Source organism: Oncorhynchus nerka, linkage group LG7, assembly GCF_034236695.1.
Source record: "Oncorhynchus nerka isolate Pitt River linkage group LG7, Oner_Uvic_2.0, whole genome shotgun sequence".
NCBI lineage: Eukaryota > Metazoa > Chordata > Actinopteri > Salmoniformes > Salmonidae > Oncorhynchus > Oncorhynchus nerka.
In genome coordinates, this window is record NC_088402.1 from 7,538,587 (window position 1) to 7,566,086 (window position 27,500).

Consider the following 27,500-nt stretch of genomic DNA (forward strand, 5'->3'; position numbering starts at 1 on the left):
AATTATCAATGGAAATCAAATTTAAATTTATCAGCCCATGGAGGTCATTCAGGATTAGAGGTAGAGTAGCATGGCCCATTCAGGATTAGAGGTACTGGAGCGTGGCCCATTCAGGATTAGAGGTACTGGAGCGTGGCCCATTCAGGATTAGAGGTACTGGAGGATGGCCCATTCAGGATTAGAGGTACTGGAGCGTGGCCCATTCAAGATTAGAGGTACTGGAGCATGGCCCATTCAGGATTAGAGGTAGAGTAGCATGGCCCATTCAGGATTAGAGGTACTGGAGCATGGCCCATTCAGGATTAGAGGTAGAGTAGCATGGCCCATTCAGGATTAGAGGTAGAGTAGCATGGCTCATTCAGGATTAGAGGTAGAGTAGCATGGCTCATTCAGGATTAGAGGTAGAGTAGCATGGCCCATTCAGGATTAGAGGTACAGTAGCATGGCTCATTCAGGATTAGAGGTACTGGAGCATGGCCCATTCAGGATTAGAGGTACTGGAGCGTGGCCCATTCAGGATTAGAGGTAGAGTAGCATGGCCCATTCAGAATCAGTGTGAGCTGGCAGAAGCTGGTTAACAAGGTGGTGGGGTGACAAGGACACAAAAGCACTCTGAAATGCCACGCGGGCACAGAGAGAGAGATATACATAGACCCACACGCTGGGTATAAATAGCTCTCTTTTCTCACCCCCTCCTTCTCTCTCTCTCTCCTTTCTCTCTCTCTCTTTTCTCACCCCCTCCTTCTCTTTCTCTCTCTCTCTCTCCCTCTCTCTCTCTCTTTTCTCACCCCCTCCTTCTCTTTCTCTCTCTCTCTCCTTCTCTCTCTCTCTTTTCTCACCCCCCCTCCCTATCTCTCTCTCTCTCTCTCTCTCTTTTCTCACCCCCTCCTTCTCTTTCTCTCTCTCCTTTCTCTCCGTCTCCCTCTGTCTTATTTGGCATCTCTTTCTCTTTCTGTTTCTCTCTTTCTATTTGGAGGGCTGTGGCATGTGGAGACTCGTTGTAGAGGAAAAGCCATGAAGTGAGTTCAGAGGTCTTTCATTGACATTCTCATCTATATCCTCTGTCTCCTGTGTTCATAATGCCACTGAAGGCTTGCTGAGGAGGAGCGGAATCTTCTGGAGACAGATAGAGACAGAGAGAGATAGCTCCTCTCTCTCTCTCTTGATAATTCCATGAGGAGCTGTGTTAGTAAAGTCAGGGTGTAAGTAGATCAGGGAAGTCAGTAGAGTGCTATTGATTAGTTATATAGCAGCAGCAGAGGAACACTGGCCTAGTCTGATCTCGTAGTCAGGGCCAATGGCATAGCAAAAAAACATTGCCACGGGTCGAGAGAAAAATTTGATAAATGCTTATTTAGTTTTCCCTTACTCCTGTTCTAATTGCTCTCATCTCTCACACACACACACACACACACACACACACACACACACACACACACACACACACACACACACACACACACACACACACACACACACACACACACACACACACACACACACACACACACACACACACACACACACACACACACACACACACACACAGAGAGAGAGAGGCAGGTAGCAGTGGTTTTGGCCAGTCAGGAGGGAGGTGATGAGGTGGAACATGGCTCTGTTTCTCTCATGGTTCAGCGCTCTTTATTCTCTCCTGATGTGGAGTACAGAGGTCAGCCAGGGAACAAACTCACACCTTCCCTTTAACTACAAGATAGAGATCAGCCAGGGAACAAACTCACACCTTCCCTTTAACAACAAGATAGAGGTCAGCCAGGGAACAAACTCACACCTTCCCGTTAACAACAAGATAGAGGTCAGCCAGGGAACAAACTCACACCTTCCCTTTAACAACAAGATAGAGGTCAGCCAGGGAACAAACTCACACCTTCCCTTTAACAACAAGATAGAGGTCAGCCAGGGAACAAACTCACACCTTCCCTTTAACTACAACTGGTAACTGCTAACTGCTAACTGGTAGTAGTAACTGGTAACTGGTAGTGGTAACTGGTAGTGGTAACTGGTAGTGGTAACTGGTAACTGGTAACTGGTAGTGGTAACTGGTAGTGGTAACTGGTAACTGCTAACTGGTAGTAGTAACTGGTAACTGGTAGTGGTAACTGGTAACGGGTAACTGGTAGTGGTAACTGGTAACTGGTAGTGGTAACTGGTAGTGGTAACTGGTAACTGCTAACTGGTAGTAGTAACTGGTAACTGGTAGTGGTAACTGGTAACGGGTAACTGGTAGTGGTAACTGGTAACTGCTAACTGGTAGTAGTAACTGATAACTGGTAGTGGTAACTGGTAACGGGTAACTGGTAGTGGTAAATGGTAACTGGTAACTGGTAGTGGTAACTGGTAACTGCTAACTGGTAGTAGTAACTGGTAACTGGTAGTGGTAACTGGTAACTGGGTAACTGGTAGTGGTAACTGCTAACTGCTAACTGGTAGTAGTAACTGGTAACTGGTAGTGTTAACTGGTAGTGGTAACTGGTAACTGGTAGTGTTAACTGGTAGTGGTAACTGGTAACTGGTAGTGTTAACTGGTAGTGGTAACTGGTAACTGGTAGTAGTAACTGGTAACTGGTAGTGGTAACTGGTAACGGGTAACTGGTAGTGGTAACTGGTAACTGGTAGTGGTAACTGGTAACTGCTAACTGGTAGTAGTAACTGGTAACTGGTAGTGGTAACTGGTAACTGGTAGTGGTAACTGGTAACTGCTAACTGGTAGTAGTAACTGGTAACTGGTAGTGGTAACTGGTAACTGGTAGTAGTAACTGGTAACTGGAAGTGGTAACTGGTAACGGGTAACTGGTAGTGGTAACTGTTAACTGGTAGTGGTAACTGGTAACTGGTAGTAGTAACTGATAACTGGTAGTGGTAATTGGTAACTGGTAACTGTTAACTGGTAGTGGTAATTGGTAACTGCTAACTGGTAGTAGTAACTGGTAACTGGTAGTAGTAACTGGTAACTGGTAGTAGTAACTGGTAACTGGTAGTAGTAACTGGTAACGGGTAACTGGTAGTGGTAACTGTTAACTGGTACTAGTAGCTGGTAGTGGTAACTGTTAACTGGTACTAGTAGCTGGTAGTGGTAACTGGTAATGATAACTGTAAACTGGTAGTGGTAACTGGTAACTGCTAACTGGTAGTAGTAACTGGTAACTGGTAGTAGTAACTGGTAACTGCTAACTGGTAGTGGTAACTGGTAACGGGTAACTGGTAATGATAACTGTTAACTGGTAGTGGTAACTGGTAACTGCTAACTGGTAGTAGTAACTGGTAACTGGTAGTAGTAACTGGTAACTGGTAGTAGTAACTGGTAACTGGTAGTAGTAACTGGTAACGGGTAACTGGTAGTGGTAACTGTTAACTGGTACTAGTAGCTGGTAGTGGTAACTGGTAGATGGTAACTGGTAGCTGGTAACTGGTAGTGGTAACTGGTAACTGGTTGTGGTAACTGGTAACTGGTAGTAGTAACTGCTAACTGGTAGTGATAAGTGGCAGCTGGTAACTGGTAGTAGTAACTGTTAGCTGGTAACTGGTAGTGGAAACTGGTCGTGGTAACTGGTAGTGGTAACTGCTAACTGGTAGTGGTAACTGGTAGTGGTAACTGGTAACTGGTAGTGGAAACTGGTAACTGGTAACTGGTAACTGGTAGTGGTAACTGGTAACTGGTAGTGGTAACTGCTAACTGGTTGTGGTAACTGGTAACTGAAAGTAGTAACTGCTAACTGGTAGTGATAAGTGGCAGCTGGTAACTGGTAGTGGTAACTGTTAGCTGGTAACTGGTAGTGGAAACTGGTCGTGGTAACTGGTAGTGGTAACTGCTAACTGGTAGTGGTAACTGGTAGTGGTAACTGGTAACTGGTAGTGGAAACTGGTAACTGGTAACTGGTAGTGGTAACTGGTAACTGGTAGTGGTAACTGCTAACTGGTAGTGGTAACTGGTAACTGGTAGTGGTAACTGCTAACTGGTAGTGGTAACTGCTAACTGGTAGTGGTAACTGGTAGTGGTAACTTGTAACTGGTAGTGGTAACTGGTAGTGGTAACTGGTAACTGGTCGTGGTAACTGGTAGTGGTAACTGCTAACTGGTAGTGGTAACTGGTAGTGGTAACTGGTAGTGGTAACTGCTAACTGGTAGTGGTAAGTGGTAGCTGGTAACTGGTCGTGGTAGCTGCTAACTGGTCGTGGTAACTGCTAACTGGTAGTGATAACTGCTAACTGAATCAAATCAAAATCAAATCAAATCGTATTTGTCACATACACATGGTTAGCAGATGTTAATGCGAGTGTAGCGAAATGCTTGTGCTTCTAGTTCCGACAATGCAGTAATAACCAACAATTAATCTAACTAACAATTCCAAAACTACTGTCTTATACACAGTGTAAGGGGATAAAGAATATGTACATAAATATATATGAATGAGTGATGGTACAGAGCAGCATAGGCAAGATACAGTAGATGGTATCGAGTATAGTATATACATATGAGATGAGTATGTAAACAAAGTGGCATAGTTAAAGTGGCTAGTGATACATGTATTACATAAGGATGCAGTCGATGATGTAGAGTACAGTATATACGTATGCATATGAGATGAATATTGTAGGGTATGTAACATTATATTAGGTAGCATTGTTTAAAGGGGCTAGTGATATATTTTACATCATTTCCCATCAATTCCCATTATTAAAGTGGCTGGAGTTGGGTCAGTGTCAATGACAGTGTGTTGGCAGCAGCCACTCAATGTTAGTGGTGGCTGTTTAACAGTCTGATGGCCTTGAGATAGAAGCTGTTTTTCAGTCTCTCGGTCCCTGCTTTGATGCACCTGTACTGACCTCGCCTTCTGGATGATAGCGGGGTGAACAGGCAGTGGCTCGGGTGGTTGTTGTCCTTGATGATCTTTATGGCCTTCCTGTAACATCTTGGAGGGCAGGTAGTTTGCCCCGGTGATGCGTTGTGCAGACCTCACTACCCTCTGGAGAGCCTTACGGTTGTGGGCGGAGCAGTTGCCGTACCAGGCGGTGATACAGCCTGCCAAGATGCTCTCGATTGTGCATCTGTAGAAGTTTGTGAGTGCTTTTGGTGACAAGCCGAATTTCTTCAGCCTCCTGAGGTTGAAGAGGCGCTGCTGCGCCTTCTTCACGATACTGTCTGTGTGAGTGGACCAATTCAGTTTGTCTGTGATGTGTATGCCGAGGAACTTAAAACTTACTACCCTCTCCACTACTGTTCCATCGATGTGGATAGGGGGGTGTTCCCTCTGCTGTTTCCTGAAGTCCACAATCATCTCCTTAGTTTTGTTGACGTTGAGTGTGAGGTTATTTTCCTGACACCACACTCCGAGGGCCCTCACCTCCTCCCTGTAGGCCGTCTCGTCGTTGTTGGTAATCAAGCCTACCACTGTTGTGTCGTCCGCAAACTTAATGATTGAGATGGAGGCGTGCGTGGCCACGCAGTCGTGGGTGAACAGGGAGTACAGGAGAGGGCTCAGAACGCACCCTTGTGGCGCCCCAGTGTTGAGGATCAGCGGGGTGGAGATGTTGTTGCCTACCCTCACCACCTGGGGGCGGCCCGTCAGGAAGTCCAGTACCCAGTTGCACAGGGCGGGGTCGAGACCCAGGGATGACGAGCTTGGAGGGTACTATGGTGTTGAATGCCGAGCTGTAGTCGATGAACAGCATTCTCACATAGGTATTCCTCTTGTCCAGATGGGTTAGGGCAGTGTGCAGTGTGGTTGAGATTGCATCGTCTGTGGACCTATTTGGGCGGTAAGCAAATTGGAGTGGGTCTAGGGTGTCAGGTAGGGTGGAGGTGATATGGTCCTTGACTAGTCTCTCAAAGCACTTCATGATGACGGAAGTGAGTGCTACGGGGCGGTAGTCGTTTAGCTCAGTTACCTTAGCTTTTTTGGGAACAGGAACAATGGTGGACCTCTTGAAGCATGTGGGAACAGCAGACTGGTATAGGGATTGATTGAATATGTCCGTAAACACACCGGCCAGCTGGTCTGCGCATGCTCTGAGGGCGCAGCTGGGGATGCCGTCTGGGCCTGCAGCCTTGCGAGGGTTAACACGTTTAAATGTTTTACTCACCTCGGCTGCAGTGAAGGAGAGTCTGCATGTTTTCGTTGCAGGCCGTGTCAGTGGCACTGTATTGTCCTCAAAGCGGGCAAAAAAGTTACTTAGTCTGCCTGGGAACAAGACATCCTGGTCCGTGACTGGGCTGGTTTTCTTCTTGTAGTCCGTGATTAACTGTAGACCCTGCCACATACCTCTTGTGTCTGAGCCGTTGAATTGAGATTCTACTTTGTCTCTATACTGACGCTTAGCTGGTAGTGGTAACTGGTAACTGGTAGTGGTAACTGGTAACTGGAAACTGGTAGTGGTAACTGGTAACTGGTAGTGGTAACTGGTAGTGGTAACTGGTAACTGGTAACTGGTAGTGGTAACTGGTAACTGGTAGTGGTAACGGGTAGTGGTAACTGGTAACTGGTAACTGGTAGTGGTAACTGGTCGTGGTAACTGGTAGTGGTAACTGCTAACTGGTAGTGGTAACTGGTAACTGGTCGTGGTAACTGGTAGTGGTAACTGGTAACTGGTAGTGGTAACTGGTAACTGGTAGTGGTAACTGCTAACTGGTAGTGGTAAGTGGTAGCTGGTAACTGGTCGTGGTAGCTGCTAACTTGTAGTGGTAAATGGTAACTGGTAGTGGTAAATGGTAACTGGTAGTGTTAACTGGTAACTGGTAACTGGTAGTGGTAACTGGTAAATGGTAACTGGTAGTGGTAAATGGTAACTGGTAACGGGTAGTGGTAACTAATAACTGGTAGTGGTAACTAATAACTGGTAATGGTAAGGGAGCTGGTTAGTGGTAGCTGGTTACTGGGAATGGGTAACTGGTAGTGTTAACTGGTAAGTGGTATCTGGTAACTGGGAGTGGTAACTGGTAACCTGGTAACTGGTAGTGGTAAATGGTAACTGGTAGTGGTAACTAATAACTGGTAGTGGTAACTAATAACTGGTAGTGGTAAGGGAGCTGGTTAGTGGTAGCTGGTTACTGGGAATGGGTAACTGGTAGTGTTAACTGGTAACTGGTAACTGGGAGTGGTAACTGGTAACCTAGTAACTGGTAACTGGGAGTGGTAACTGCTAACTGGTAGTAGTAACTGGTAGCTGGTAGTGGTAATCATATCCTCTAACTGGTTCAGTACTTCTCCCAGTGGGAAGAGGGATACTCTTAAGCTTTTAAAGAATAGTTTAATACTCAGCTGTTCCTATGTCCTACAGGCCAGCTCATGATTTTGGATGTCTTCATCAATTGATTTATTCTGGCTTTTTCATGGTTCGAATCGCAAAAAAAGATTGAGAGACTAGATTACACTAACACCATCTAGTGGACAATATAATACATTACACTACCACCGTCTAGTGGACAATATATTACATTACATAAGCAGCATATAGTGGACAATATAATACATTACACTACCACCGTCTAGTGGACAATATATTACATTACACTAGCTCCATCTACTGGACAATATAATACATTACACTACCACCATCTAGTGGACAATATATTACATTACACTAGCCCCGTGTCTCTCCCCCTTCCCCCCCTCCCTCCCCTCTCCCCTCTCTCCTCTCTCCCCTCTCTCCCCTTCCCCCCTCTCTCTCCTCTCTCCCCTCCCCTCTCTCCTCTCTCCTCTTTCCCCTCCCCCTGGGCCAGATGGTGTCTCTATAGGTCTTCTAATGAATATTAAAATAAGGGGCCTGTGGAACAACAAGGGGCCAATAAAAAGATACCAGAGACAGAGCAAAGATCGGTGTGTGACAGGAAAATGGTGGGGGAAGAGTGTTCTGGGTTAAAGGAGACTGTGTTCTGGGTTATAGGAGACTGTGTTCTGGGTTATAGGAGACTGTGTTCTGGGTTAAAAGAGACTGTAAATTCTGGGTTATAGGAGACTGTGTTCTGGGTTATAGGAGTCTGTGTTCTGGGTTATAGGAGACTGTGTTCTGGGTTATAGGAGTCTGTGTTCTGGGTTATAGGAGACTGTGTTCTGGGTTATAGGAGACTGTGTTCTGGGTTATAGGAGACTGTGTTCTGGGTTATAGGAGACTGTGTTCTGGGTTATAGGAGTCTGTGTTCTGGGTTATAGGAGACTGTGTTCTGGGTTAAAAGAGACTGTAAATTCTGGGTTATAGGAGACTGTGTTCTGGGTTATAGGAGACTGTGTTCTGGGTTATAGGAGACTGTGTTCTGGGTTATAGGAGACTGTGTTCTGGGTTATAAGAGACTGTGTGTTCTGGGTTATAGGAGACTGTGTGTTCTGGGTTATAAGAGACTGTGTTCTGGGTTATAGGAGACTGTGTTCTGGGTTATAAGAGACTGTGTTCTGGGTTATAGGAGACTGTGTTCTGGGTTATAGGAGACTGTGTTCTGGGTTATAGGAGACTGTGTTCTGGGTTATAGGAGACTGTGTTCTGGGTTATAAGAGAGAGAGAGAGAAGTGGAAGGAATGAGAGAGACAGCAGGGACATGATATGAATGAGAGGAGACAAGAGGAGTGAGAGAGAGACCAACAGCAGGGACATGATATGAATGAGAGGAGACAAGAGGAGTGAGAGAGAGACCAACAGCAGGGACATGATATGAATGAGAGGAGACAAGAGGAGTGAGAGAGAGACCAACAGCAGGGAGTGAGGGGTGATAAGATAGTTAGGTAAGGCTGACTATAGTAGGTTAATTCTTACTGGCAGTGGGCCCATCTCTAAAGCTGCTCCCCTGGAGGTCTCCCCTCAGCCCCCCACTGGCTTAGACCCTTTAACGCTCTGCCAAGCACCCCGGACTGGGCAGCAGATGGGAGGAGGAGCACCCCGGACTGGGTAACCTATAGCTGGCTGGAAGTGTAACCTATAGCTGGCTGGTAGTGTAACCTATAGCTGGCTGGTAGTGTAACCTATAGCTGGCTGGTAGTGTAACCTATAGCTGGCTGGTAGTGTAACCTATAGCTGGCTGGTAGTGTAACCTATAGCTGGCTGGTAGTGTAACCTATAGCTGGCTGGTAGTGTAACCTATAGCTGGCTGGTAGTGTAACCTATAGCTGGCTGGTAGTGTAACCTATTGCTGGCTGGTAGGGTAACCTATAGCTGGCTGGTAGTGTAACCTATAGCTGGCTGGTAGTGTAACCTATAGCTGGCTGGTAGTGTAACCTATAGCTGGCTGGTAGTGTAACCTATAGCTGGCTGGACGTGTAACCTATAGCTGGCTGGAAGTGTAACCTATAGCTGGCTGGTAGTGTAACCTATAGCTGGCTGGTAGTGTAACCTATAGCTGGCTGGACGTGTAACCTATAGCTGGCTGGAAGTGTAACCTATAGCTGGCTGGTAGTGTAACCTATAGCTGGCTGGTAGTGTAACCTATAGCTGGCTGGTAGTGTAACCTATAGCTGGCTGGAATATGTAACCTATAGCTGGCTGGTAGTGTAACCTATAGCTGGCTGGTAGTGTAACCTATAGCTGGCTGGAATATGTAACCTATAGCTGGCTGGTAGTGTAACCTATAGCTGGCTGGTAGTGTAACCTATAGCTGGCTGGTAGTGTAACCTATAGCTGGCTGGAATATGTAACCTATAGCTGGCTGGAAGTGTAACCTATAGCTGGCTGGTAGTGTAACCTATAGCTGGCTGGTAGTGTAACCTATAGCTGGCTGGTAGTGTAACCTATAGCTGGCTGGTAGTGTAACCTATAGCTGGCTGGTAGTGCAACCTATAGCTGGCTGGAATATGTAACCTATAGCTGGCTGGTAGTGTAACCTATATCTGGCTGGTAGTGTAACCTATAGCTGGCTGGTAGTGTAACCTATAGCTGGCTGGAAGTGTAACTTATAGTTGGCTTGAAGTGTAACCTATAGCTGGCTGGTAGTGTAACCTATAGCTGGCTGGTAGTGTAACCTATAGCTGGCTGGTAGTGTAACCTATAGCTGGCTGGAAGTGTAACCTATAGCTGGCTGGTAGTGTAACCTATAGCTGGCTGGTAGTGTAACCTATAGCTGGCTGGTAGTGTAACCTATAGCTGGCTGGAAGTGTAACCTATAGCTGGCTGGTAGTGTAACCTATAGCTGGCTGGTAGTGTAACCTATAGCTGGCTGGTAGTGTAACCTATAGCTGGCTGGTAGTGCAACCTATAGCTGGCTGGAATATGTAACCTATAGCTGGCTGGTAGTGTAACCTATAGCTGGCTGGTAGTGTAACCTATAGCTGGCTGGTAGTGTAACCTATAGCTGGCTGGTAGTGTAACCTATAGCTGGCTGGAAGTGTAACCTATAGCTGGCTGGAAGTGTAACCTATAGCTGGCTGGTAGTGTAACCTATAGCTGGCTGGTAGTGTAACCTATAGCTGGCTGGTAGTGTAACCTATAGCTGGCTGGAAGTGTAACCTATAGCTGGCTGGTAGTGTAACCTATAGCTGGCTGGTAGTGTAACCTATAGCTGGCTGGTAGTGTAACCTATAGCTGGCTGGAAGTGTAACCTATAGCTGGCTGGTAGTGTAACCTATAGCTGGCTGGAAGTGTAACCTATAGCTGGCTGGTAGTGTAACCTATAGCTGGCTGGTAGTGTAACCTATAGCTGGCTGGAAGTGTAACCTATAGCTGGCTGGACATGTAACCTATAGCTGGCTGGTAGTGTAACCTATAGCTGGCTGGTAGTGTAACCTATAGCTGGCTGGTAGTGTAACCTATAGCTCTAGTCCCCCTGCAGAGTCTTCTTTATTCAGGATAGATGCAGCCGTCGAGGGGAAGAGAGTCAAAGCTCTGGTACAGAGTGGAACATTGGTATACTGTCAAGCAGACTTAAAAGGGGATGCTCAATTATCTGAGCTGATGTGAACTGAGAATATGATGATGGCTATTTATAGCTAGAACCAGCACTTAGTCCATAAACTGGAGGGCATGTGAGAATCTACCAGGAAGAATGAGTGAGAAAATTTTAAAAAACTTGTTTTTGGCACACATACACACCACCAACGGGAAGGACTGCCCGTTCCATGATCTCGCCATCACGGTTGACAACTCCATTGTGTCCTCCTCCCAGAGCGCTAAGAACCTTGGCGTGATCCTGGACAACACCCTGTCGTTCTCAACTAACATCAAGGCGGTGGCCCGTTCCTGTAGGTTCATGCTCTACAACATCCGCAGAGTACGACCCTGCCTCACACAGGAAGCGGCGCAGGTCCTAATCCAGGCACTTGTCATCTCCCGTCTGGATTACTGCAACTCGCTGTTGGCTGGGCTCCCTGCCTGTGCCATTAAACCCCTACAACTCATCCAGAACGCCGCAGCCCGTCTGGTGTTCAACCTTCCCAAGTTCTCTCACGTCACCCCGCTCCTCCGCTCCCTCCACTGGCTTCCAGTTGAAGCTCGCATCCGCTACAAGACCATGGTGCTTGCCTACGGAGCTGTGAGGGGAACGGCACCTCAGTACCTCCAGGCTCTGATCAGGCCCTACACCCAAACAAGGGCACTGCGTTCATCCACCTCTGGCCTGCTCGCCTCCCTACCACTGAGGAAGTACAGTTCCCGCTCAGCCCAGTCAAAACTGTTCGCTGCTCTGGCCCCCCAATGGTGGAACAAACTCCCTCACGACGCCAGGACAGCGGAGTCAATCACCACCTTCCGGAGACACCTGAAACCCCACCTCTTTAAGGAATACCTAGGATAGGATAAAGTAATCCCTCTCACCCCCTCCCCTGAAAAGATTTAGATGCACTACTGTTCCACTGGAGGTCATAAGGTGAATGCACCAATTTGTAAGTCGCTCTGGATAAGAGCGTCTGCTAAATGACTTAAATGTAAATGTAATCTCTGACCTCTCTGATGTCACACATACGCACCATCTCTGACCTCTCTGCTGTCACACATCCACACCATCTCTGACCTCTCTGCTGTCACACATCCACACCATCTCTGACCTCTCTGATGTCACACATCCACACCATCTCTGACCTCTCAGCTGTCACACATCCACACCATCTCTGACCTCTCTGATGTCACACATCCACACCATCTCTGACCTCTCTGCTGTCACACATCCACACCATCTCTGACCTCTCTGATGTCACACACACCATCTCAGGCTGCTCTATCCAACTCTGACCTCTCTGATGTCACACATCCACACCATCTCTGACCTCTCTGATGTCACACACACCATCTAAGGCTGCTCTATCCAACTCTGACCTCTCTGATGTCACACATACGCACCATCTCTGACCTCTCTGCTGTCACACATCCACACCATCTCTGACCTCTCTGCTGTCACACATCCACACCATCTCTGACCTCTCTGCTGTCACACATCCACACCATCTCTGACCTCTCTGATGTCACACACACCATCTCAGGCTGCTCTATCCAACTCTGACCTCTCTGATGTCACACATCCACACCATCTCTGACCTCTCTGATGTCACACACACCATCTAAGGCTGCTCTATCCAACTCTGACCTCTCTGATGTCACACATACGCACCATCTCTGACCTCTCTGCTGTCACACATACACACCATCTCTGACCTCTCTGCTGTCACACATCCACACCATCTCTGACCTCTCTGATGTCACACATACACACCATCTCTGACCTCTCTGATGTCACACACACCATCTCAGGCTGCTCTATCCAACTCTGACCTGTCTGTTGGTTGTCTGCGACAGAGGCATGTGCCGCGGTACTCAGTGTAATGGCACGTTTCCAATCTTTAACATCGTTTAGGTTGCTGTTAATTAAGATAGTTTTGTTTTGGTTCTTGTATGGGACGAGTGTGTACAGGGTTTTTTGGTGTGTGCGTGTGTGTGCATGTGTGCGTGTGCGTGTCTGTGCATGTGTGCGTGTGCGCGTGTGCGTGTGTGCGTGCGCGTGCGTGTGTGTGTGCGCGTGCATGTGTGCGTGTGTGTGTGTGTGTGTGTGTGTGTACACACTAAAACAAATGCTGGGTTAAAGAACAACCCAATTTGGCTTCTTTGGTAACCCAACTCTTGGTAAATATTAGACAGAACACACGCTGGGTTATTTTGACTCAGCCAGTCAGCGTGAATAACCCAAACATGTGCTACTTTAACCATCAGTCAGGTACTATTTACTTTCATAATGAGTTGATCTAGCAGGTCTTTTCGAATGTAATTCAAAGGTTATTTTCACGGCGGCACAACGTTTTAAAGGATGTGGCTTTCAAATATATCTTATTGGCCACCAATGAGATGTTTACATACTTCAAATTAAAATGTTCCTTAATTTTGGGGGTATTTTACACATTATCCTTGAATATTAAGATTGTTTATGACATATTATAATACATTGATGTTTTGGAATGATATTGATAGAAATGTGGAATTATATTAACTCTCACGGGTGGCCAAAAATAACTATATTAAGGCCACGCCCCTACTAAGCTATGCCTCCAGTGTTCTGATCTGACCCCACTGGGTCATATCTCAACAACCCAGCCCCAACAACCCAGCCCCAACAACCCAGCCCCAACGACCAGGCACAAACACCCAGCCACAATGACCCAGCCCCAACAACCCAGCCCCAATGACCCAGCCCCAACAACCCAGCCCCAACGACCCAGCCCCAACAACCCAGCACCAACAACCCAGCACTAATAACCCAGCACCAACAACCCAGCACCAACAACCCAGCACCAACAACCCAGCCCCAACAACCCAGCACCAACAACCCAGCACCAACACCCAGCACCAACACCCAGCACCAACACCCAGCACCAACACCCAACACCCAGCACCAACACCCAGCACCAACACCCAGCACCAACACCCAGCACCAACACCCAGCACCAACACCCAGCACCAACACCCAGCACCAACACCCAACACCCAGCACCAACACCCAGCACCAACACCCAGCACCAACACCCAGCACCAACACCCAACACCCAGCACCAACACCCAGCACCAACACCCAGCACCAACACCCAGCACCAACACCCAGCACCAACACCCAGCACCAACACCCAACACCCAGCACCAACACCCAGCACCAACACCCAGCACCAACACCCAGCACCCAGCACCAACACCCAGCACCAACACCCAGCACCAACACCCAGCACCAACACCCAGCACCAACACCCTAGTGTTTGTGTGAGTACAGTACATCAAAGGGACCCCCCCTCATTCTAAGACTCAAAACTCAGTTGGCATTAACAAGGAACTCCTGGGGGAGAGGAGTGTGTGTGTACGTGTGTGTGCGTGTATGCAAGTGTGTGTGTGTGCGTCTCTTTGTGTGTGTGTGTGTGTGTGTGTGCGTCTCTTCGTGTGTGTGTGTGTGTGTGTGCGCGTCTCTTCGTGCACGTGTGTCTAGGCTCAGCAAAACAAGACAAAACTTGGACAGCCGTTTCGCTCAGGGGGTTTGTCCTTGTCTGACAATAGAGAGGGGCGTTCTAGTGGAGGGAAGGATAAAGCAGGAGATTGGCTACGAGGCTCAGGGTGCATGCAAGGCTCCTCGTGTCCAACCTACTTAGGGGCTAACCACTCATTCTGTCACTGAGCTAGCTAGGCTAACGGGGACAAAACATAGTGACTCTTTAACTCTACCACAGACTATTGCAGACCACTACAAAACAGACAGACAGAGACAGCCAAAAGACTACTACTACTGACCTCTGTAGATTGGGAAAAGATTTTGGTCATTTTTCGCCAAAACTGTTACTGACAGCGACTAGGAGGCCAAGACGTTATGATTCTGTAATTCTACAACAGACGACTTAGACCCAGACAGAGAATACAAACACATCTAGACCTGTAGAGGTTTGAGTAGGTAGCCTACAACTAGATTGTACATTATATCACAGACAGTTTTATCCAGAACAACTAGACACTTGTCTTGATCTCTCTCTTTTTTTGGGGGGTGGGGGGTGAGTTTGATTCCAGTCCACAGAGTATAAAATAGTAACTTTTGGTTGGACGTTTATTCTCGTCTCTACCTCTCCTCCTTGTAATGGTCTCAGTGTAAACATGGTGGTGTACCTGAGGAAAAACATTCGCTCTCTGCTCTCCGTCTTCAAGAAGAAAGGTGAGTGAAGATGGGAGTTATGTTGTTGCTGATCATTGTGTGTTTTATGTTGGATGACTTGTTTGGTTGATAGGCTGTTTGGTGTAGAGTCTTGTGTCTCAATGAGGGACAACTTGTTGTGGATGTTTGAGAGGTTCTACACTACCTGTTTATAGACATGAGATCAAACAGGGTGGATGTTTGAGAGATCAGATATGTCTTGAATCCTCTTTCAGGTTATCAGTGTAGAAACAGAAAGATGGTGACAGAGGACTGGTGAAAGATGGTGACAAGAGGACTGGTGAAAGACTAGAAACAGAAAGATGGTGACAGAGGACTAACTGAACTAAAATGACAGGTCTCCTCACTACTCTAACCTCTCTGTCTCCCCACTACTCTAACCTCTCTGTCTCCCCACTACTCTAACCTCTCTGTCTCCCCACTACTCTAACCTCTCTGTCTCCCCACTTCTCTAACCTCTCTGTCTCCTCACTACTCTAACCTCTCTGTCTCCTCACTACTCTAACCTCTGTCTCCTAACTACTCTAACCTCTCTGTCTCCTCACTACTCTAACCTCTCTGTCTCCTCACTACTCTAACCTCTCTTTCTCCTCACTACTCTAACCTCTCTGTCTCCTCACTACTCTAACTTCTCTTTCTCCTCACTACTCTAACCTCTCTGCCTCCTCACTACTCTAACCTCTCTGTCTCCTCACTACTCTAACCTCTCTGGCTCCTCACTACTCTAACCTCTCTGTCTCGTCACTACTCTAACCTCTCTGGCTCCTCGCTACTCTAACCTCTCTGGCTCCTCTAACCTCTCTGGCTCCTCGCTACTCTAACCTCTCTGTCTCCTCACTACTCTAACCTCTCTGTCTCCTCACTACTCTAACCTCTGTCTCCTAACTACTCTAACCTCTCTGTCTCCTCACTACTCTAACCTCTCTGTCTCCTCGCTACTCTAACCTCTCTGTCTCCTCGCTACTCTAACCTCTCTGTCTCCTCGCTACTCTAACCTCTCTGGCTCCTCGCTACTCTAACCTCTCTGGCTCCTCGCTACTCTAACCTCTCTGGCTCCTCGCTACTCTAACCTCTCTGTCTCCTCACTACTCTAACCTCTCTGTCTCCTCGCTACTCTAACCTCTCAGTCTCCTCATTACTCTAACCTCTCTGTCTCTTTGCTACTCTAACCTCTTTGTCTCCTCACTACTCCAACCTCTGTCTCCTCACTACTCTAACCTCTCTGTCTCCTCGCTACTCTAACCTCTCTGTTGAGTTCCCTGGCCACTTAGGAAGGCAGCAGCATGTTTATCTTGGAACCATACCAAGGCTACATCCCAAATGACATCCCGTTCCCTATGTAGTGCACTACTTTTGACCAGGGTGCCTATGTGTTCTAGTGCACTTTATAGAGAATAGGGTGCCATTTGGGATGCCTCGCCCATATGGACTACCTAGGGTAAGAAAAGGCTGGGGATTAAACAATCTGGGGTTAGCCCTCCGGGGTGGCTAAGGCGGGACGTCTGCCTAGCAGACTGTCACACACAAACACGCACACACTGCTCGTAAGTTCACTTGGCAGCTTGTGCCCCAAACAGAGCATTGAGTGTGTGGTGAGACGCCAATGATAGACACATACCAAGAGAGACTGGTGATGGGACAGAGAGACTGGTGGGAGACTGGTGGGAGACTGGTGGGAGACTGGTGGGGGGACAGAGAGACTGGTGGGAGACTGGTGGTGGGACAGAGAGACTGGTGGGAGATTGGTGGGAGACTGGTGGTGGGACAGAGAGACTGGTGGGAGACTGGTGGGGGGACAGAGAGATTCAGAGAGACCCCTATGCGAGCACAAATTAAATAAATCAAATCGTTATTCATCAGAGAGAGAGAGAGACAGAGAGACAGAGAGACAGAGAGACAGACAGACAGACAGACAGACAGACAGACAGACAGACAGACAGACAGACAGACAGACAGACAGACAGACAGACAGACAGACAGACATCAGGAGATAATGTGGTATTGGATGGAAGACCAGAAAGGGGAGTCAGTGTACTCTGATTAAGGGTCAGGATGTTCTAGAGCTGTAATGCCTTCATTAGTACCGTACACAGTGTTGCTAGGTACTGGAATACATTCTAAAGCCCCGGGTGCCCAGTGTTGCTAGGTACTGGAATACATTCTAAAGCCCCGGGTGCCCAGTGTTGCTAGGTACTGGAATACATTCTAAAGCCCCGGGTGCCCAGTGTTGCTAGGTACTGGAATACATTCTAAAGCCCCGGGTGCCAGTCACTGAGCAGCTACTCCAGTCTGAATGCCTTCATTAGTACCGTACACAGTGTTGCCAGGTACTGGAATACATTCTAAAGCCCCGGGTGCCCAGTGTTGCTAGGTACTGGAATACATTCTAAAGCCCCGGGTGCCAGTCACTGAGCAGCTACTCCAGTCTGAATGCCTTCATTAGTACCGTACACAGTGTTGCTAGGTACTGGAATACATTCTAAAGCCCCGGGTGCCCAGTGTTGCTAGGTACTGGAATACATTCTAAAGCCCTGGGTGCCCAGTGTTGCTAGGTACTGGAATACATTCTAAAGCCCCGGGTGCCCAGTGTTGCTAGGTACTGGAATACATTCTAAAGCCCCGGGTGCCCAGTGTTGCTAGGTACTGGAATACATTCTAAAGCCCTGGGTGCCCAGTGTTGCTAGGTACTGCAATACATTCTAAAGCCCCGGGTGCCCAGTGTTGCTAGGTACTGGAATACATTCTAAAGCCTCGGGTGCCAGTCACTGAGCAGCTACTCCAGTCTGTAGGGTGTCCTGTCCTGTATGTAAGCACACTACCAGAACCTCTACCATCTGATCCTCAGTCACAACCCTTTATCATGTCAGCATTCTATCACATCTCCTAGGTATTGGTTTTCACCTTGGATTAAACCTCCCTCCCTCCCTCCTCTCCCCTTCCCTCCCTCCCTCACTCTCTCCCCTTCCTTCCCTCCCTCCCTCCCTCCCTCCCCCTCTCTCTAGCTGGTCCTAAGTGTCTGGATGAACAGAAGGAGTTGACAGTTCACTACACAGCCTCCTCACACTACCAGGAGAATGTGTTCATCGAGGGCAACCGCCCTCAGTACCTGGAAGACCTGCACACTGAGGCACGGGAGGGGTTAAAGATACTGCAACAAGAAGGTAGTGACACTACACACTGCACACTACACACTGCACACTACACACTGCACACTACACACTACACACTGCACACTACACACTGCACACTACACACTGCACACTACACACTGAGGCACGGGAGGGGTTAAAGATACTGCAACAAGAAGGTAGTGACACTACACACTGCACACTACACACTACACACTGCACACTATACACTGCACACTGCACACTACATACACTGCACACTACACACACTGCACACTATACACTGCACACTGCACACTACACACTGCACACTACACACTGCACACTACACACTACACACTACACAAAACACACTACACAAAACACACTACACACTACACACTACACACTACACAAAACACACTACACACTACACACCGCACACAACAGACTGCACACTACACAAAACACACTACACAAAACATACTACACACAACACACAACCCACTACACACTACACAAAACACACAACCCACAACACAAAACACACTACACAAAACACACTACACACAACACACTACACACTCTATAGACACTAATGGAAGAAGGGGTATTTAGAACTCAGAGCTGTAGGGAATATCTGAAAAACCTTCTTTGTCTCTCCTACAGAACACAACAAAGGAGTGGACTTTCAGGATGACCATAGTGACGCAGTAAGTAGTGGCGACATTTGAAACCACAGGGCTGGTACTGGTCAACTGAGAACTAGGAGCAAGGAGCAGACAACTTCTGCAGTGATTGAAAACTTTGTCCCTAAAAATCCCATACCTCTCCTCTGCAGGATGTCAGCCCCAACCACAGGAATGGATCTCAGGAGTCAGGAAGTACCGCCGGGAATCCTGTTACCGCGGTGACCTCTGCTGGATTGGCTGTGTCCACGAGACCTGTGCTCACACGCCAAGGTAGGTGTGTGTGTGTGTGTGTGTGTGTGTGTGTGTGTGTGTGTGTGTGTGTGTGTGTGTGTGTGTGTGTGTATGGGGGGGGGGAGTATTCATTATCATATCCATTTCATCATATTTTAATGAAAGCTGATCATAGATCATGCCTAGGACCTAGTATAGTTTGGTCATTTGTACAATATTTATCATACATGCCTCATTCATAGCAGAATGTGTCTCTCTCTACTGGGTCTCTACTGGTTCTCTACTGGGTCTCTACTGGGTCTACTGAGTCTCTACTGGGTCTACTGGGTCTACTGGTTCTCTACTGGGTCTCTACTGGGTCTACTGGGTATACTGGGTCTCTACTGGGTCTACTGGGTCTCTACTGGGGCTCTACTGGGTACCTACTGGGTCTCTACTGGGTCTACTGCGTCTACTGGTTCTGTACTGGGTCTACTGGATACCTACTGGGTCTCTACTGGGTCTACTGGGTACCTACTGGGTACCTACTGGGTCTCTACTGGGTCTCTACTGTGTCTACTGGGTCTACTGGGTATACTGGGTATACTGGGTATCTACTGGGTGTACTGGGTTTACTGGATCTACTGGGTCTCTACTGGGTCTCTACTGGGTCTCTACTGGGTCTACTGGGTTTACTGGGTCTACTGGGTCTCTACTGGGTCTCTACTGGACCTTCTGGGTCTACTGGGTCTCTACTGGGTCTCTACTGGGTCTACTGGGTCTCTACTTTGTCTCTACTGAGTCTACTGGGTATACTGGGTCTACTGGGTCTCTACTGGGTCTAATGGGTTACTGGGTCTACTGGGTCTCCACTGGGTCTACTGGGTCTCTACTGGGTATACTGGGTCTCTACTGGGTCTACTGGGTCTCTACTGGGGCTCTACTGGGTACCTACTGGGTCTCTACTGGGTCTCTACTGGGTCTCTACTGGGTCTACTGGTTCTCTACTGGGTCTACTGGGTCTCTACTGGGTCTACTGGGTATACTGGGTCTCTACTGGGTCTACTGGGGCTCTACTGGGTACCTACTGGGTCTCTACTGGGTCTCTACTGGGTCTACTGCGTCTACTGGTTCTGTACTGGGTCTACTGGATACCTACTGGGTCTCTACTGGGTCTACTGGGTACCTACTGGGTACCTACTGGGTCTCTACTGGGTCTCTACTGTGTCTACTGGGTCTACTGGGTATACTGGGTATACTGGGTATCTACTGGGTGTACTGGGTTTACTGGATCTACTGGGTCTCTACTGGGTCTCTACTGTGTCTCTACTGGGTCTACTGGGTTTACTGGGTCTACTGGGTCTCTACTGGGTCTACTGGGTCTCTACTGGGTCTCTACTGGGCCTTCTGGGTCTACTGGGTCTCTACTGGGTCTACTGGGTCTCTACTTTGTCTCTACTGAGTAGACTGGGTCTCTACTGGGTCTGTACTGGGTCTCTACTCGTTCTACTGGGTACCTACTGGGTCTCTACTGGGTCTACTAGGTATACTGGGTATACAGGATCTCTACTGTCTCTACTGGGTCCTTACTTGGTGTCTCTGGGTCTTTACAGTCTCTACTAGGTCTCTCCTGTCTCTACTGGGTCCTTACTTGGTCTCTCTGGGTCTTTACTGTCTCTTCTAGGTTTTTACTGGGTCTACTGGATTTACGGGGTTTACTGGGTCTCTGGGTCTCTACTGGGTCTACTGGGTACCTACTGGGTCTCTACTGGATCTACTAGGTCTCTACTGGATCTACTGGGTCTCTACTGGGTCTCTACTGGGTACCTACTCTGTCTCTCCTTGGTCTCTACTGGGTCATCCGGGGTATACTGGGTCTACTGGGTTCACTGGGTTCACTGGGTCTACTGGGTCTCTACTGGGTCTACTGGGTCTCTACTGTCTCTACTGGGTTCTTACGTGGACTCTCTGGGTCTTTACTGTCTCTACTAGGTCTCTACTGTCTCCTTAATTGGTCTCTCTGGGTCTTTACTCTCTCTTCTAGGTCTTTACTGGGTCTCTACTGGGTCTTTAATGCCTTTACTAGTTATCTTACTGTGTCTTTAATGTCTCTACTAGTTGTCTACTGTCTCTACTGTTTCTACTTGGTCTACTGCGTCTACTGGGTCTCTACTGCGTCTCTACTGTGTCTACTGTCTCTACTGTCTCTACTGGGTCTACTGGGTCTGTACTGGGTCTCTACTGGGTACCTACTGGGTAGACTGGGTCTCTACTGGGTCTACTGGGTGTCTACTGGGTCTCTACTGGGTCTACTAGGTATACTGGCTATACAGGATCTCTACTGGGTCTACTGGGTGTCTACTGGGTCTACTAGGTCTCTACTGTCTCTACTGGGTTCTTACGTGGACTCTCTGGGTCTTTACTGTCTCTACTAGGTCTCTACTGTCTCTACTGGGTCCTTAATTGGTCTCTCTGGGTCTTTACTCTCTCTTCTAGTGTAACACTACACTTATCTCCTCCCTTATCTCATCCTTCTCCCTCCTCTAAACACATCTCATCCATTATCTCCTCCCTTATCTCGTCCTTCTCCCTCCTCTAAAAACATCTCCTCTTATCCTTCCAGGCTCCACATTCAAGCCTCTGAACCCAGTGAAGAGACTGGACAAGAGGAAGAACAGGAGGACTACTATCATGGGCATACCCCAGCAGGTCCAGAGAGAGCTGGGTACATGTGTAGTCCTTGGATGGCAGCTAGCTTTAACTCTGAGCTTCACTTGACAAAAGAAAAGTCACCCAGACCAATAAAGGTCCAGGGTTTTGTAAATAAAGTGATGAAAGTGACTCGAAGGCACGTTGACAAAAAAAGCCAAATCAAATCTTCTGTCATATTTAAATGAGGTGATAAGATGTGTTCCATCTCTATTCCCCCTTCTAGCCCTTCACAGTGGCTCCGAGTACAAAGTTCATTCCCAGCTCCCTAACGGCTCTGTCGGACAGGGTAGAGACGGCCAATCAGGTGTGGTCGTCATCCCCACCATCGACGGAGAGACCCCTCTGGCCAACTACGAAGGGGCAAGAGTACACCTCTCAGACCTGGAGGTGAGGCTTTCATATGGGCCTGTATCAAAAACCAGGCTTTCAAGCCTTATAACTCGGACAAGTACATTTGTTGTGTGCTACTGGTTATAGTGTCGTACATTCACTTACCGACAGCTACTTGCATGACTAAATTGTAGTTACATTGTATCTCATAACATCGTATTATTTATATTTATATTTAATTACAACTGAACTCACCTAATAACCCCCAACCCTAACCCTTATAGGCATCCAGAGAGGAGCAGCTGTTGAGACACCACCTCCAGTCTGTTTACAGGGACGACCAGGGCTTCAGCCACCACAGGGGACTGGACTCTCGTCTCTCCTCCACCCAGAGGCCCAAGTCTCTGGCCGTGCCGGGCACGACCTCCTCCTGCTCCTCTGGGGTCCCCAGGTTCCTCCAGGAGCCACAGGTGAGTCCCGTTCAGAACAGTGTTTCTTCCTGCTGGGGTCATCGAAACTGAGTGTAGTAAACATTAGGAACACCTGCTCTTTCCATGACATAAACTGACCAGGTGAATCCAGGTGAAAGCTGTGATCCCTTTATTGATGTCGCTTGTTAAATCCACTTCAAATCAGTGTAGAGGAAGAGGAGCAGACAGGTTAAAGAAGGATGTTTAAAGCCTTGAGACAGTTGAGACATGGATTGTGTATGTGAGCCATTCAGAGGGTGAATGGGCAAGACAAAAGATTTAAGTGCCTTTGAACGGTGTATGGTAATAGGCACCAATGCGCACTGGTTTGTGTCAAGAACTGCAATGGTTTTTAACACTCAACCATGTCCAGTGTGTATCAAGAATGGTCCACCACCCGAAGGACATCCAGCCAGGTTGACACAACTGCATTGGAGTCAACATTGGCCAGCATCCCCGAGGAATGCTTTCGAGACCTTGTAGAGTTCATTCACCGACGAATTGAGGGCGAAAGGGGCAGGTGCAACTCAATTTTACAAAGTGTCAACGAAAAAAAGCATGCACACATTACTGTAAGTCGCTTTGGATAAAAGTGTCTGTTGAATGGCATTATCATCGGATGCTGATGTTAAACAAAGCTTGCTATCTGAACCACTGGACTCAGAACTAAGATCAAAATACTCATTGTGAATGGTTGAATTTTTTTTTACATTTCACCTTTATTTATTTATTTAACCAGGTAGGCCAGTTGAGAATAAGTTCTCATTTACAATTGTGACCTGACCAAGATAAAGCAAAGCAGTGAGAGATAAATCAACACAGAGTTACACATAAACAAACGTACAGTCAATAGAAAAATCTATATAGTACAGTGTGTGCAAATGTAGTAAGGAGGTAAGGTAATAAATAGGCCATAGTTGTGAAGTAATTACAATTTAGAAAAGGAACACTGGAGTGATAGATGTGTAGATGAGGATGTGCAAGTAGAAATACTGGTGTACAAAAGAGCAAAAAAAAAAAATAACAATATGGGGATGAGGTAGTTGGATGGGATATTTACAGATGGGCTGTGTACAGCTGCAGAGATCGGTAAGCTGCTCAGATAGCTGATGCTTAAAGTTAGTGAGGGAGATATAAGTCTCCAACTTCAGCGATTTTAGGAATTTGTTCCAGTCATTGGCAGCAGAGAGGTGGAAGGAAAGACGGCCAAAGTAAGTTTGGGGATGACCAGTGAGATAAACCTGCTGGAGCACGTGCTACGGGCGAGTGTTGTTATGGTGACCAGTGAGCTGAGATAAGGCGGAGCTTTACCTAGCAAAGACTTATAGATGACCTGGAGCCAGTGGGTTTGGCGACGAATATGTAGCGAGAGCCAGCCAACTAGAGCATACAGGTCACAGTGGTGGGTGGTATATGGGGCTTTGGTGCCAAAACGGATGGCACTGTGATAGACTGCATCCAGTTTGGTGAGTAGAGTGTTGGAGGTTATTTTGTAAATGACATCGCCGAAGTCAAGGATTGGTAGGATAGTCAGTTTTACAACGGTATGTTTGGCAGCATGAGTGAAGGATGCTTTGTTGCGAAATAGGAAGCTGATTCTATAATTAATTTTAGATTGGAGATGATTAATATGAGTCTGGAAGGATGGTTTACAGTCTAACCAGACACCTAGGTATTTGTAGTTGTCCACATATTCTAAGTCAGAACTGTCCAGAGTAGTGATGCTAGTCGGGCGGGTGGGTGCGGGCAGCGATCGGTTGAAGAGCATGCATTTAGTTTTACTTGCATTTAAGAGCAGTTGGAGGCCACGGAAGGAGAGTTGTATGGCATTGAAGCTTGCTTGGAGGGTTGTTAACACAGTGTCCAAAGAAGGGCCAGAAGTATACAGAATGGTGTCGTCTGCGTAGAGGTGGATCAGAGAATCACCAGCAACAGGAGCGACATCATTGATATATACAGAGAAGAGAGTCGGCATTTAGTTTTACTTGCGTTTACAAACAATTGGAGGCCACGGAAGGAGTGTTGTACGGCATTGAAACTCGTTTGGAGGTTTGTTAACAGTGTCCAATGAAGGGCCAGATGTATACAGAATGGTGTCGTCTGCATAGAGGTAGATCAAGGAATGACCCGCAGCAAGAGCGACATCATTGATACAGTATATAGAGAGAAAAGAGTCGGCCCGAGAACTGAACCCTGTGGTACCCCCATAGAGACTGCCAGAGGTCCAGACAACAGGCCCTCCGATTTGACACACTGAACTCTGTCTGAGAAGTAGTTGGTGAACCAGGCGAGGCAGTCATTTGAGAACCCAAGGCTGTTGAGTCTGCCGATAAGAATACGTGAGTCGAATGCTTTGCTCAGGTCGATGAAGACGGCTGCACAGTACTGTCTTTTATCGATGGCGGTTAAGATATCGTTTAGTACCTTGAGCGTGGATAATGTGCACCAGTGACCAGCTCAGAAACCGGATTGCACATTGAAGAAAGTACAGTGGGATTCGAAATGGTCAGTGATCTGTTTATTAACTTGGCTTTCGAAGACTTTAGAAAGGCAGAGCGGGATGGATGTAGGTCTGTAAAAGTTTGGGTCTAGAGTGTCTCCCCCTTTGAAGAGGGGGATGACTGCGGCAGCTTTCCAAATCTTGGGGATCTTAGACAATACGAAAGAGAGGTTGAACAGGCTGGTAATAGGGGTTTCGACAATGGCGGCGGATAGTTTCAGAAATAGAGGGTCCAGATTGTCAAGCCCAGCTGATTTGTACGGGTCCAGGTTTTCCAGCTCTTTCACAACATCTGCTATTCCCTTTGAAGAGGGGGAGAACCGCAACAGCTTTCCAATCTTTAGGAATCTCGGACGATATGAAAGAGAGAGGTTGAACAGGCTAGTAAAAGGGGCTGCAACAACGGCGGTGGAGAATTTTAGAAACATAATGGAATGCTGAGGCTGCAAAATGGCCTTCAGCTCCACATTTGGCCAGACTACAGTATATCTACATAGTATGACAGCTCTGCAGTTCTCTACATAGTATGACTCCTAATGTTGACCCTTGTATTTGCCCCCACCCAGGGTCCGGTGATGTCCATCTCTCCCCAAGCCACTTACATGTCTAAGATTATCCCCAACGCCTACCTGCCGGCCTCCGTCGACGTCATACAGATTGACCGCAGCACCAGCCGTACCCGTGGAAACAAAGGTAACGGAACGGCCCGTACCGTCAGCAAGAGCTGCCTGGCGTCCGGGTCATCGGACAGCCCTGCGTCGTCGAGGAGGTCGGGCGGTGAAGGTTGCTATGAAGGCGGTGACAGCGTTTCACATGGTGACAGTAGTTCCTGTGACAATGGCTCTAAGGTGACCCCACACTCAGTGACTTCAAGATCCAGCTGGAGCCACTCGCAGTCTTCCGAGACGATCAAGTCCAACTCCTCCGCCATCTCCTCCACGAAGGGGAGCTTCGGACTTGCTAATCCACAGACGGTGAGCCTCGTTGGGCAGGAGACACAGCCGCAGCAGCCTGGTGCTGGGGACCAGGAAAAGGTGAGCCTACAAAGCTCCGCTAGCTGGGTCAGCAGCACTAGTAGGGGTACTGGTACTGCGACCGCTCAGGGGATCCTATCTGGATCTGGGGGGATGAGCGATGTTGGAGGAGACTCTTTCAGATTCTCTCGCTGTCTGTCGATCATGAAGACCAAGTTGCCCCCGGCTCCCCCCAGGAGAACCAACTCACTGCACCATGAGAAGATGATAAAGAGGCGACTGGTGGAGATTAAAGACCTCAGTGACTCTGCGGGTGGGAAGTTGGAGGCTGCTGAGGACACAAGCTTAGTTACGATCGAAATCTCTAAAGAGCTCTACAAAGAAATCACAAAGAGCTCTGTCCCTGTATCCAAATCATCTGGGTTTAACTCTTTAGATGATACAAGATCTTCCGCAGCATCTAGTCCTCTGAGTCCCACACAGGCCTCCCATGGAGGTAGTGGAAAATTAGAGGGGCCAGTGTCCAGCAGCTCTTCCCCCCAGAAAGCCCCATCAGAGGAGGGTACATTTGAAAGGACCATGTCCCCCTCCAGTGGGTACTCCAGCCAGAGTGGTACACCGACACTTTCCCCCAAGGGGATCCTCCCTTCCGTCTCCCCAGGTAAACAGAAGAAGTATCCTGTCAAACCGGAACGATCTGGTTCAAGAGCTTCCTTCTCTGCAGCCTCAGTCTCCTCTTCCCTCACCTCCCTGTCTTCAGTCACCTCAGAACTCGTCAATCGAGAGGCCTCGAAAAACAGTTTTAACCCTCTTCAGCAGGCCTCCCTACCCCCGGCTGTTATGAGAATAGAAGATCCAGAAACGGTGACCCCGGTCCGTTTCTCTTCATCCATGGCGATCATTGAGCTGCTTAACATTCCGCCACCCCCCAAAATCAAAGCCCCTTCCCCGCCACCCCCAGAGACCTGGGCCCACAACAGACACACCTTCGAACTGTTGTGTGGGCCTTGCCCCAACGTCAACAGGCTAGCACAGCTCCAGGAGCAACAGGAACTAAAAGAGCAAGCTGCCATGATTGAGCAAAAGCAGGAACCTCAAAATAAATCTAGCAAGGAGTCTGAAGGCTCGAACAAAAAGCAGGCTACGGTAGAAGAAGTTACTTTGACAAAATCAGAAAGCAAATACATTGTTCCCCGAGACAAGACTGAGCCTATGTTAGAGCAGGCACCTGAGGTATCGGAGAGCACAGAAAGTCAAACGAAAGAACAAGGAAGCCTGGCGGTGATCGCAGAGAAGGTAAAAGTAAGTGTAGAGATCCAGGACCAGAAGCAGGAACAGAGTAGTAGTAGCAGTAGTAGTGTTGCACAGGTCAAGGATCAAGAAGAAAGGCTAGAGACACAAGTTAGTTT

At 47.9% G+C, this 27,500-nt stretch overlaps 1 protein-coding gene across 3 annotated transcripts in view; it reads left to right on the forward strand.

The window, feature by feature from the left end:
* LOC115125272 (NHS-like protein 3) overlaps positions 1 to 27,500 on the forward strand; it is a 114,854-nt gene that overhangs the window by 84,846 nt on the left and 2,508 nt on the right. For 2 of the 3 annotated variants that reach the window (XM_065020137.1, XM_065020138.1), the window contains 7 exons: positions 18,099 to 18,257; positions 18,873 to 18,916; positions 19,045 to 19,165; positions 21,729 to 21,830; positions 22,041 to 22,204; positions 22,432 to 22,617; positions 25,684 to 27,500. The exon at positions 25,684 to 27,500 is cut by the window's right edge and continues 2,067 nt beyond it. In XM_065020137.1, the coding sequence (XP_064876209.1) occupies positions 18,099 to 18,257; positions 18,873 to 18,916; positions 19,045 to 19,165; positions 21,729 to 21,830; positions 22,041 to 22,204; positions 22,432 to 22,617; positions 25,684 to 27,500 (2,593 nt within the window). Of the gene's footprint in view, positions 1 to 14,573; positions 15,097 to 18,098; positions 18,258 to 18,872; positions 18,917 to 19,044; positions 19,166 to 21,728; positions 21,831 to 22,040; positions 22,205 to 22,431; positions 22,618 to 25,683 lie in introns of those variants that run through there. The other variant, XM_065020139.1, reaches the window with a different exon arrangement.